Source organism: Diaphorina citri, unplaced genomic scaffold, assembly GCF_000475195.1.
Source record: "Diaphorina citri unplaced genomic scaffold, Diaci psyllid genome assembly version 1.1 scaffold1074, whole genome shotgun sequence".
Taxonomy (NCBI): domain Eukaryota; kingdom Metazoa; phylum Arthropoda; class Insecta; order Hemiptera; family Psyllidae; genus Diaphorina; species Diaphorina citri.
The window spans coordinates 17,969-30,695 of record NW_007378503.1 but is presented as its reverse complement, the minus strand read 5'-3'; the positions used below and the strand labels follow the sequence as shown (position 1 = coordinate 30,695).

General features: G+C 36.7%; 1 protein-coding gene across 1 annotated transcript in view; it reads right to left on the bottom strand.

Annotated features, from left to right (window-relative positions):
- Nucleotides 1–10,236, bottom strand: part of LOC103514056 (zinc finger homeobox protein 4) — a 17,618-nt gene extending 7,382 nt beyond the window's left edge. Inside the window, exons 1-5 of the mRNA XM_026827109.1 lie at nt 9,690–10,236; nt 9,238–9,327; nt 8,590–9,012; nt 6,890–8,515; nt 6,390–6,757 (exon numbers count right to left, since the gene is read on the bottom strand). Of these exons, the coding sequence (XP_026682910.1) occupies nt 6,390–6,757; nt 6,890–8,515; nt 8,590–9,012; nt 9,238–9,327; nt 9,690–10,177 (2,995 nt within the window). The 5' untranslated portion in view covers nt 10,178–10,236. The remainder of the gene's footprint in view (nt 1–6,389; nt 6,758–6,889; nt 8,516–8,589; nt 9,013–9,237; nt 9,328–9,689) is intronic.
- Between the last annotated feature and the right edge of the window lie 2,491 nt (nt 10,237–12,727).

Genomic DNA, 12,727 nt, shown 5'->3' with positions numbered 1-12,727 from the left:
TAACATCAAGTGATCTAGCAAAAGAACACATTCCCTATCTGAATGAATGATCTACGGAGTAAATCATTAAGCATTAGAACTGTTACCAGGCTGGAGACTGGAGGACTAGCACTACCTCTGGGGTCATAACACTTCATTCAATATAAAGTCGTTCTCATTTAGACTTGCATTGTGTTTTTCCTCTTTTATTATGATTATTTTACTTTTTTTCTTTCCTTATCCTTTTAATGTGTTTTTATGGCTTTTAGATATTGTGAACACCATGGATGAGATACCCATACCCATATTGTATTGGTAAAGCGTAGGTATAATATTTCCAATTGGTTTGTAAAGGTGTTACAGAAATTATATCTCGGAGAGTGACCATTATGTTGACTAAATGAAAATCAACTCAACAAACTGTATGGATAGATTAAATGTCCTAAGAAATACTTAAAACACAAGGAACAAGGTCCAGGAAATATACGCTATTCAAAGTTGAGATAGGTAAGTATAGTTTCTAGTTGGGGGAAAATTATTATTATATGTACCTATAGGTAATACTGGTATATCTAAACTGGAACATATTTTATCACATTTTTGTCTACATAGGTATAGGTATCAATTGTAAAAAAATTAATATCCTTATACGTATAAAACTTGAACAAGACTTTGTTAAAAAGAAAACTCGGGGATTTTTTCTTCTACGCGCGATAATTTCTGTCCCAATCAAGAGAAGAATCATGTGAAGATTTCAATCAAACACAAAAACAGATCCATCATATTCCATACATAGGATCAATATCAGACATACAATCATACAGGATGGAAGAAGAGAAATGAAAAGTGCCTAGGTCAAGTGGTCCTTCGGGCCGGATTGTGAAAGCTCGGTATAAAAATATTGACGATGGAAAAACACAAGGAACAAGGTCCAGGAAATATACGCTATTCAAAGTTGAGATAGGTAAGTATAGTTTCTAGTTGGGGGAAAATTATTATTATTATATGTATAGGTAATACTGGTATATCTAAACTGGAACATATTTTATCACATCTGGATGGCTGTTAGGAACCGTTTAATGTGGTTACCAATCACGAAAGTGATACTGTCTAAAGGACTTTATAAATATCAAGGGAATTTGAGCTCTAGGCCATGGTACGTAAAAAAGGAATTTTTTACTGCAAATGCCCCAGATGCATTAAGGGACACATTTGACAAAAGGTTAAATAAAACTTCTCACAATTACAAGCTTTTTCCAAGGAATAGTAATGTTCCATTCAGTACGAATTGTCAGCAAGACCGAACAACAGTAGGAGTAGGAGTCCATCTTACCACATCGAAAGTACAAAGTACATACATAGCAGCAACCCATTAGAGGGGGTGTCGGTGTTTCTTAGTCCAAAAGCCCAAAAGCAAACCTAGATAATAATTAAAGCCCCAATATGTTTCACAAAAAAATTCCAGGAAAAAAAAAAACACTGTCAGACATTTTCTTTTTTCCAATAAAAAAGGGCGACTCTGTTATTTTCTCCTCGGAATTTAATTACCGTCCAAAAGAACCATATCGTGTATTGTTAAATACATGGTGGAGTTAGTGGAGCCTAGGCTAAGAAATGGTGGTAGTGGGATTTCCACTAATTACCTATAATTAAAGTCCCCGTACACTCAAGTACATAGATAAGTATATAAATACATAGATAGGCACATATTCAAGTATGTTTTTTTCAAGTAAATAATGAATGACGTCGGGATAATTAGTTATTGATCAGAGACATTAGCCGCCCCTCCGCCACCGTTTCGGAAAAATGGGTATGGATTTCATTAGAGGAAAAGTTCTCTTTCCGTGACGTACAAAGTGAACCAATAAGTCGCTTGATATCCTATAATTAACGATTCCATTTAAAATATGGTGGATTGGGTGGAAAAGAACTTGTGTTTCCGAGCCAGGCGTGATGCCAGAACTGGCCCAAGGGAAGAAGAAATAGTCCCAAAGGCTGAAAATCTATTGGACTGTATAGATAGTCATGTTTGTAGACTGCAATTATTGGGAGAAAAAAATAAAATAAGTAGGTAGATGGGGCTTTTTGAAAGGATATAATTATCAAAGTACCTAGGTATGTATAATTTTCGTAACGATATTCTGGAACCATCTAATCAAATACAACTTCTTCAAAATTGGTGAAAAATGTGCACTGGAATTATATTGGATATGCATCAATGGTGGATTGGGTGGAAAAGAACTTGTGTTTCCGAGCCAGGCGTGATGCCAGAACTGGCCCAAGGGAAGAAGAAATAGTCCCAAAGGCTAAAAATCTATTGGACTGTATAGACTATAGATAGTCATGTTTGTAGACTGCGATTATTGGGAGAAAAAACTAAAATAAGTAGGTAGATGGGGATTTTTGAAAGGATATATCAAAGTAGGTAGGTATGTATAATTTTTGTAACGATATTCTGGAACCATCTAATCAAATACAACTTCTAATAAATGGGATTCTCAAATTGTTAAGGTGTGCTATGTCCCAAAATTGGTGAAAAATGTGCACTGGGTCGCTTTTTTTTAAAAAGTTAGAACTTTCAAGGGTATACACAACACTTGGTAAAACAAATTAAAATCAATAGGGGAAAATGAAAACAGATCGCTTTTTCTTATTGTAAAACAAAAAAAGCGATCTATTTTCATTTTCCCCTATTGACTACAAAGTGTACAAATAGTTCCCAAGTCAGGCCCTGACCGACAAAAAACTTCTTGTCGTGTCTTTCCTATTTGTTTTTTAATTATTTTTTTCTAGATCTACATTTATAACTTTCGTGCCATCGTTTCGACGTAGAACTTTTTTAATCGTTTCTATTATGTTCTTTTCAAACTTATTGATTCCAACTTGTGCTTTCTTTCCACCCATTTTCCTACCATTTAGTCAAAGATAATAACTCGTTTGCTATTTTTTTCCATTTTCAATTTCTGTAAAAAGTCTAAAAATTGATTCCGTTTCGACGTAGAACTTTTTTAATCGTTTCTATTATGTTCTTTTCAAACTTATTGATTCCAACTTGTGCTTTCTTTCCACCTATTTTCCTACCATTTAGTCAAAGATAATAACTCGTTTGCTATTTTTTTTCCATTTACAATTTCTGTAGAAAGTCTAAGCGTTTCGACGTAGAACTTTTTTAATCGTTTCTATTATGTTCTTTTCAAACTTATTGATTCCAACTTGTGCTTTCTTTCCACCTATTTTTCTACCATTTAGTCAAAGATAATAACTCGTTTGCTATTTTTTTCCATTTTCCATTTACAATTTCTGTAGAAAGTCTAAAAATTGATTATAAATCAATCTCTAGTTCAGAAATTACATCATCAGGATGCAGATCAAGTGTTGGACTCAATTTATCAGGTTTTTTGCCGACAAGAAGAATACTGTCATGTTAGATGATTTTATTCTTTTTCTGGTAATAGTGGGATATGGTTTTCCACTAATTGATGTCATATATGGTTTTCTGAACACCATATTTAGGTATCTTTTTATCATTCCTATTTAATGTCACACTACCAATATTCCCTAGACTAATGGAACTTGAACTTCCAATCACATAATAAAACTTTTCTAGGCAAAGAAAATACTTCGAATCGAACATGTCAGCACATTCAATGTGTCAGCTAAAATCTAAATCCTTTTCTAGCTTTTCCTCAGCTTATTTGTTAACCAGCTCAATTTATTGATGATAATTATTAAGTTGTTAACCAGAATTGTATTAATTCAGCTTATTGATGAAATATATTAACCAGCTCAATAAATAAATTCAAGTATACAGCGCATTGTAAAGAGAGGCATTCCTTTGAACGTAGAAAGCGTTTGCGATTTGAGGAAAGACTTGGTACTGAGAGGGTAAATTAACACCCCGTCCATCCACAATGCAACCATCTCCTATGATTCGAGGCAAGTCTGCATCATCTTCACTCAACTCACTAGGACTAAAACCTGACTAATCTGGGCGGGGTCGATGCTAACTTGAAAGAAGTATGTTCCATACAAGTACATGAACATGAAGTACTCATGGCTCTAGAACCCTTTCTACTTCAAATCAAATATACCGTGTGTTTCAGATTGTTTATAGAGATTTACTGAGAGACTTCAATTCAAACATGATGGATGGCTTATTCGTAAACAAAAATTTGCCTAAAGGGACTTGTGAGAAATATTCCTGGATATTTGCAAGAAAAACTACCCTTTACTATCAGCTATATCTATTTATTTCGAGTATGTAACACTTTAACATTTCCTGAAGCGTTAAAATCAACATTGTGTAAGAACTTTTTTTTCACACTTCTTCAGAATGAAAGAATAAAACATATTCGCAGTTGGAACTTGTTTGTCTAGCATCTACAAAGTCAGTTTTGTTTTGGGCATGTCTTTGTAACTTGTTTCTATTAGGCTTCGATGGTTTTTTTACATGGGATAATTCGAATCAGTAAATTTCAGCGAAAAAAGGTGGAATTCATCGCCACTGTTCTTTTTGAGTGGAAAACTTCCATAGGTACCGAAATAGAGGAAGAATAACAAACATTGACAAGAATACGGTTGCCTAAAGGGACTTGTGAGAAATATTCCTGGATATTTGCAAGAAAAACTACCCTTTACTATCAGCTATATCTATTTATTTCGAGTAGGTATGTAACACTTTAACATTTCCTGAAGCGTTAAAATCAATATTGTGATTGTGACGCATGAAATAATACATCTTTCAGCTGGTTAGCCAGCACCTGAGAGATATGTCTAGCTAATGAGTTCCAATAAGAGCGAAACGCGTCCTCGATTGTTCGAAGATATCTGAACTAAAAACAGCAATTCTCGAATTTTACCGAATGTTAACACGACTTGAGGACCACCCTGTCAATCCTATGTCTCCTATAAATATTGTTAAAGGAAGTACTAGTCAATTAGTCTTGTTTAGTAATGGGAGTACCAAGTACAGGGCGGTTAGGAAACGCACAGCAGTCAAGTGACCAATCGACTAGAACGAATAGTGACGATAAACGACGACCTATCACGAATATTCTAATTAACATAAATATTGTTAAAGGAAGTACTAGTCAATTAGTCTTGTTTAGTAATGGGAGTACCAAGTACAGGGCGGTTAGGAAACGCACAACAGTCAAGTGACCAATCGACTAGAACGAATAGTGACGATAAACGACGACCTATCACGAATATTCTAATTAACAACTATACGATTAGTAACACTAATGAGATCAGTGAAGAGAAATTCTGGATGGCTGTTAGGAACCGTTTAATGTGGTTACCAATCACGAAAGTGATACTGTCTAAAGGACTTTATAAATATCAAGGGAATTTGACCTCTAGGCCATGGTACGTAAAAAAGGAAATTTTTAGTGCAAATGCCCCGGATGCATTAAGGGACACATTTGACAAAAGGTTAAATAAAACTTCTCACAATTACAAGCTTTTTCCAAGGAATAATAATGTTCCATTCAGTACGAATAGTCAGCAAGACCGAGCAACAGAAGGAGTCCATCTTACCACATCGAAAGTACATACAATACATACATTGCAGCGTAACACTAATGAGATCAGTGAAGAGAAATTCATCAGCGATAATAACATTGCAGAAACTCCAAATGAGAACACACAAAATGTAAGTGAAGTAACACTAATGAGATCAGTGAAGAGAAATTCATCAGCGATAATAACATTGCAGAAACTCCAAATGAGAACACACAAAATATAAGTGACTAGTATACTACCTATAATTAGCATATTGCATGAAATACTCCAGAGAAATGTGAACGCCAGAGTTATGGCGAAGAATAGATCAATTTGGTTTCCACAATTAACAATTTTTATGATTGTTAGGAGAAAATGGATATCACTAGCCTACTTGTCTTCCTCGTCACAACACGTAGAGAAAATATTCTGTTATTTAATAATTTAATCAACTATATAGGAAGCAAGAAGGAAATTGCCCGAAGAACAGTACCGAGCTGAATTGGGTAATTAAATTCTCTTGCGAAAGGGGGAGGACTTTTTGAAAAACATAAAAAAGAAGGGATGCGCGAGCTACTCAAAAAAGGGGAACTGTAAAAAAACTAAAAAATACCAGAAACTAAAACAAAAAAAGAGGGGTAGGTGTTCTGCAATTTTTTGAAAATAGTAATTAAATTAATGGTCGCAGGAGTTGTCAGTCAAATGGAAGACAAGTTACCTAAAATCTGAGGCAGAATGGACGGGAGCTACCGAATTGAGCCTTTGTTACCATTTTTCCTGCACAAATGAAACTTGCAGTGCCTATTAAAAAGAAGTGAGCTACATACCATTGAAAATAAAAGTACTTAAATTTATAATGCGAATTTAAAGGACTGTAGACTGTAGTAAATGTTGTTTGAAATTCTTACCTTGTTCATTCTCGGAGTCCCCATCAGTTCCGTTGATAATCTGGAAGACCTCATTAATGTCCGTCTGTAGATCCTTCCCCTCTGATCTCTTCTGGAGTTGATGAATCTGTTCCATCTGCAAATGTTTCACCGTTCTCACATGTTGAAGCAGCGATAGCTTAGCTTTGGTAGAGAAGTCACACAGAACACAGTGGTACATTTTGTGAGGATAGTCCGACTCGTTAGCAATATCACGGAGATGGCGGAACAGTAGTGTGCTAGCTTCATGTCGTTGTGCAGCCACATGGAGCTGTAGCTTGTGTGCACTGTTCGTATAGTAGTCACAGGCATGGCACCGGACCTGCACACCACCAGGCGCGGACACGTACTTCAGAGTATATAAATACATAGATAAGCACATATTCAAGTATGTTTTTTTCAAGTAAATAATGAATGACGTCGGGATAATTAGTTATTGATCACAGACATTAGCCGCCCCTGCGCCTCCGTTTCGGACGTACTTCAGTTTCCATTCGTTGCGAATGCCTCCTTCCTTGACATGGTTCACGTGTTGCAGTTTCTGCAAGTGTTTGTCGGTCTTGCAATGCAACATGAAGTTGGCTTTCAGATTGGTTTTGTATGTACAAAGATTGCAAATGTAGTTTCCGGCCACGACACTGAGGATTTCCTGCTCGCGGATTTTCGTTCTGTCTTGAGAGATGTGATGGGAGAGTTGTTCAAGTGAGTCTGTCTGGAATACAGAGCATACGCAGCACTGGAACAGATGGTCTGGATTAGGATCGGCGGGTTCTGGTGGAGGTTCCATGGTCTCTGGATTAAGTCCCATGTCCATGTGAGGTGCAAGCTCAGGAGGAATATGAGGAGGAAGTTGCCCTCCAGTCATCATTTGAATGAGCAAGGCTTGATTGTAAGCCATGTCTGCTAGTGCTGCTTCGGCATGCTGAGGAGGTTTATCATTCGGCATTTGTAATCCAGAATGAAAATGTAGCAGTTGCTCTAGGTTAAGTTGCTGTTGGTGTGATTGTTGCATGGCACTGATCGTTTGCATATGTTTGACGTTCTGTTGTAGAACCATAATGTTGTGAGTATGCTTTTCACTTGTCATGTGAATCCTCAGGTTTCGAGCAACATTTGTTTCATAATTACAAACGTCACATCGGAAGGTGGGTTTCGGCTTCTGCGTCTGAGTATTGATAGGACTATGATGTTGATGAGAGCTCGTAGATACAGGACTAGACATACCAGGTTTGTGAGATGGTGGGGGAGGAGTCTGATGAGTAATCTCATTATTAGGAACGCCACCATTTTGCAGTTCTTGCATATTGTTCAAATGCTTATCAGACTGCATGTGTATACTTAGATTGCCTTTCGTTGTTGTAGAATAGTTGCACACTTCACAGCGATATGGTTTGTAGCCACATGTATAGGTTTCACCTCTCGCCAGTCTGGGATGAGGTTGTCCTGCTATACAAAACATACATGAGGTTTCAGTTTCAGGATGTTTTTCTTTCATATGAATTTCCAGAGTTTCTTGATATTTGTAATGCCAGTTACACTTGGGACATTTCAAAGTTTTGCAAGAATTCCTGGAGTGCATGCCAGCTAGAGGACCTGCTGTGGCCATGCGAGATGAATTCAAGATCATTTCACACTTTGCACATTCCACACCGCTTGGTCTGCCACCCATATGATCCGGACATACACCTATTGTTGTGCCGGTTAAGAAATTCGGTGGGTGTTGTGGGTATTGGAGAGGGTTCGGTGTCATCATAGGACTTGTATTGGGGCTGGCGCCCGGCGACAAGCTATTTCTACCATTGTTTCCAGAATTAGAGATGGGACTCTTCCTTGTAAGATCCATAACACAGTTGATACTTGACATATTATTATTACTATTTCTAATACTATTACTATTCATATAATTACTAGAACTATTACTAGAACTACCGTTTTGAGGTAGGGAGACCGAAGTCTCAGGAACATGAAAATTTTGAACAGTGGCGGCGGTGTTGGATGGAGAAGAAGACTGTCGTCCATGTATCACTAAACTTTCTGGCGTACAGGAAGCATCTTCTCCGCAATCTGAGGAACCAATACCGTCACTATCCTTAGGAACATTATGAGCACTAGGAGAAATTCGGTTTGCAGACCGATCTGCTGACGGGGCAGCAGTTGCACCGACTGGTTCAAGAAATGAGACCAAGCATTATGAGCACTAGGAGAAATTCGGTTTGCAGACCGATCTGCTGATGGGGCAGCAGTTGCACCGACTGGTTCAAGAAATGAGACCAACGGTTCTTTCTCTTTACCAACACACTGTATAATGGCAGACATATTTTTTAAAGCTAAAATATCTTTCTCATTGTCTTGTAAAGTAACATTGTGATCACCCATTGCGTGTGCCACAAATGACTTGGCATAGCCAAACGACAGTTTACATATGAAACACATGAGAATAGGTTTCACAGGAACAGAAGAGCAGTCTTTTCCTTTCTTCTCTTCTTCGGATTTGTCTTGATTCTCACCAGTCTTATTATCACGCACAGAATAAACCCTGTAACTATGCATTATAGGAACTTCAGAAACACTCTTCTTATCTTGAACGGCTTTGTTTGAAAACGAAGAAGACGTAGAAAGAAAAAACTGCTGATATTGAAAGAATTATGCGAAAAATAAAAGAATTAACTACCACTATAATATGAGAAATTAAGAAATTGACAACCCATTAATTAATAAAATGGCACATAACTGCATAAATAAAATTGACTAAAATAATTGAGGAAATGATGACACAATTTAATGAAATATTGATAGAACAAGGTGAACGATTTGAAACACCTACCGAACCGAAGACGTAGAAGAATTATACAGCGCATTGTAAAGAGAGGCATTCCTTTGAACGTAGAAAGCGTTTGCGATTTGAGGAAAGACTTGGTATAATGAACTCACTGCCAATAGCGAGAAAAGGAGACAATTAATTTTTGCTTTTTTATCTTTAAATTCCAAGTTTTGTGATTAAAAAATCAAGTACACAAAATCGAAAACAACAGGCTTTGGTCACATTCTAAACAGTATAAAGTGCCGATTATTTTCAATGCGTCACCTAAAACTCTTATCTAACTTTCGTCAACAGCGAAAGACATACATTTGAGGAAAATATGGAGGAGCTAGTTGGAAGAGCAGAAAAGGAAAGGGAACTTGAAGCCCGACATGATCTGAGCAATAAGAAAGACTCAAAAACAATAGAAAATATTAAAGGACTAAAGGAAAGTAATAAAGGACATACCTAGGACTTGGTACTGAGAGGGTAAATTGACACCTCGTCCATCCACAATGCAACCATCTCCTATGATTCGAGGCAAGTCTGCATCATCTTCACTCAACTCACTGTCTTCAATGATGTAAGCAGATCCGTCAGTATTGTAAACAATTTTACCGTCGAATTTCTCTACATCACTTGTGCCCCAGGAATCCTCCGTCCTTGAAGTAGGCTTCTCTTCTTTACTGCTTGCATTGACTTCAGTTTCTAACACAGTCGTTGATTCATGATGAAGTGGTGAGTGATCATGAAGGAATTTGCTTCCTGAAGGTGGGGATGAGACACGTCTCTCTTCTTCCTCTCTTCCTGCAATAAGTCCTGCAGGCGGGGAGGCGGATGTTTCTTCTTCTGGACTCATACTGTCTTCGTCGTCTTCTCTTTTCCTCTTCCTTTTCTTTCTATTCTGAGGTGGGGTAGGGGGACTGGATGGATCGTCTATAGACGGACAGCCAATGAGTGAGGATGGCATCTTGATGTGACCGCCGTGTCAACCATCACACTTGCCGGACATTCCTGCCGTCTGCTCCACTCTGAAACACAAAGCAAACCAACACAGGCGTAATTAGTCTGACTGTCAAAGAAAAATTATCTTCTGGAATTACTTCAACCTGAACAGAAACCAGCTGAGTTTTGTGGAAGCATAATTAAACATCAAATTATCTTGTCTTAGTTTAAAGTAGCAAATTACTGTATGTCAAAGAATAAACACAGCAACTGTAATTACGTGCTCACGTTACAACTCTCCAAGACAATACAATTAATTTAACACTGGAGATTTTTTAGAACGCAACTAATACAACGTCTAATGAAGACGATTTTTGCAACGGACACATTTTTCAGAACATATTTTCATACACTCGATGTGGTTGTAAAAACAATATCAAAGTCTCAACATAAAACACTCTTCACTCTAGTGTCATACAAGACAACCTCTGCTTGTTAGTATTCTCAGAATTATCAATACTAGATGTCAATGAAATTAGCAACGATTTGTCATTAGCATAGTTTAGTACCGACTGATTATTCGCTTTCTAAATCTTTGACTTTACTAACAACTACTTGAAGATCAACTGCATAAAACATGCCGGGGCAGAGCTTCTTCGTCTTGGTTTCTTCATACTAATCTTAGAATTTTACTAACAACTACTTGAAGATCAACTGCATAAAACATGCCGGGGCAGAGCTTCTTCGTCTTGGTTTCTTCATACTAATCTTAGAATCTCTTTTATACAATTAATTCAACACGAAACACACCTGTTTCCGTAATTCTTTTCTCTCTTTTACGTAATGATTCTCTTTTTCTCACTCTTGGAAGATAATTAATTATATCCATTATAGGACTTGGAGTTCAACCAGTGTTGTTTTGAACTATTGGTTGTTTATTCTCTCACTTTACAAAAGTAGTTGTAAACAGGATTCTTGTTTTCGAATCGATATTGAAATTAATTCCATGGAATGGTTGGTTAATTTGAGGACATTGTGCAGGGGACGATTCTAAAGAATACTTTAAGACATTGATGATACTTATATGATACTTCTACCATGTTGGTTTATGTAAAATACATTTTCTAAATTCTCTTATTTAATTTCGTTATCAGCTTTTTTTTCTTTTTATATCGAGCTTCATGATTTTCCACCATACTGAACGTCCCCTTTTTCCTGCTCGAAAATGTTCTCCTTTACAACATTTTCAGATCAAGATACTGTAAGAAAAAGCGGAAGAGCTTTTTCTGAAAATGTATTTTTAATTCCTAATTTATTTTAAAATAATGATAATGTAAAGGAAAAGAGGCTCGGAAGGGTAGTTGTACTTTTTTGATTAAAAATATAATCTCTCTTGCGAAAGGGGGAGGACTTTTTGAAAAACATAAAAAAGAAGGGATGCGCGAGCTACTCAAAAAAGGGGAACTGTAAAAAAACTTAAAAATACCAGAAACTAAAACAAAAAAAGAGGGGTAGGTGTTCTGCAATTTTTTGAAAATAAAAAATGGCCGACACCCAATCAAATATAAAATGGATTTTTTAATTTGGTTTCTTATACTTTTTCCTCATTTTAGACTTCCTCTTTTCGTTCTTTTATTGTGTTAATGATTTTTCTTCCTTTAACCACTCTTTTAGAAGAGGGAGTAAAAGAAGTCCTCATCCCACGAAATCCAAGTTTCTTCCAGGACTGTTTTACTGAGATGGCCCTTTCAATCAAATCGAAGAGTAAAGGACTCTTCGATCGAAGAGTAAAGGACTCTTGACTCACAGAAATAATAACAAAATCACAGAAAAATGAGAAAATTTCAACAAGACCAGCCACAGTTTCATCGACTTTTTTTCGTACAATAAATTTTCACTAGATTCGCAAAAAATTCTACATCAAGCGATTCGTGCAATATTAGCTAATTTCGAGTTTGGCTTTGGCATTTAAAAAGAAAAAAAAAAAATCTTTTCTTTTCAACATTGCTGCTCGTTACCCTCAATTTCTTTTAAGCATTTCCTTACCCCCCTCTTTTTTCAAAGCCTGAGTGACTCATCCTGGGTATCTTTTTTAAAAAAATTTAAACTTTTTTTTTCCATTCACCCCTCGGACTTTTTTTCCGAAGGAAAACTCATAAAAAATAATGCCCAGAGAAAAAAAATCGTGTGGGGTGAAGCTTATACGGGGTGGCTGCTTTCTATAAAATATTGTTTTTAAGAAAATATTGTTTTATGGTGGGTCCAGACTTGTGCAATGCAACGTGCAATGCAATGAAATTCGTTAGTTTGGACGTGTTTGAGAAAGTTGCAGCAAAGTTTTTTGAACATTGCAGCAAACGTTTGTGGGTATCCGAGAGGTTGGCGGTTTTCTGGCGAATGTCTTTGATGTGCGTTGCACTAGTTTGGACGTGTTTGCAAAGCATCGTGCAATGCAATGCAAATGATGTATACCTACTATAGGCCATTACTAGTTGAGTATCGGTACAAAAATTCTCGGATACATGAAAAACGTTCGCATTCGTCAGATTTGATTTTACGTGCAAAGTGCAATGCA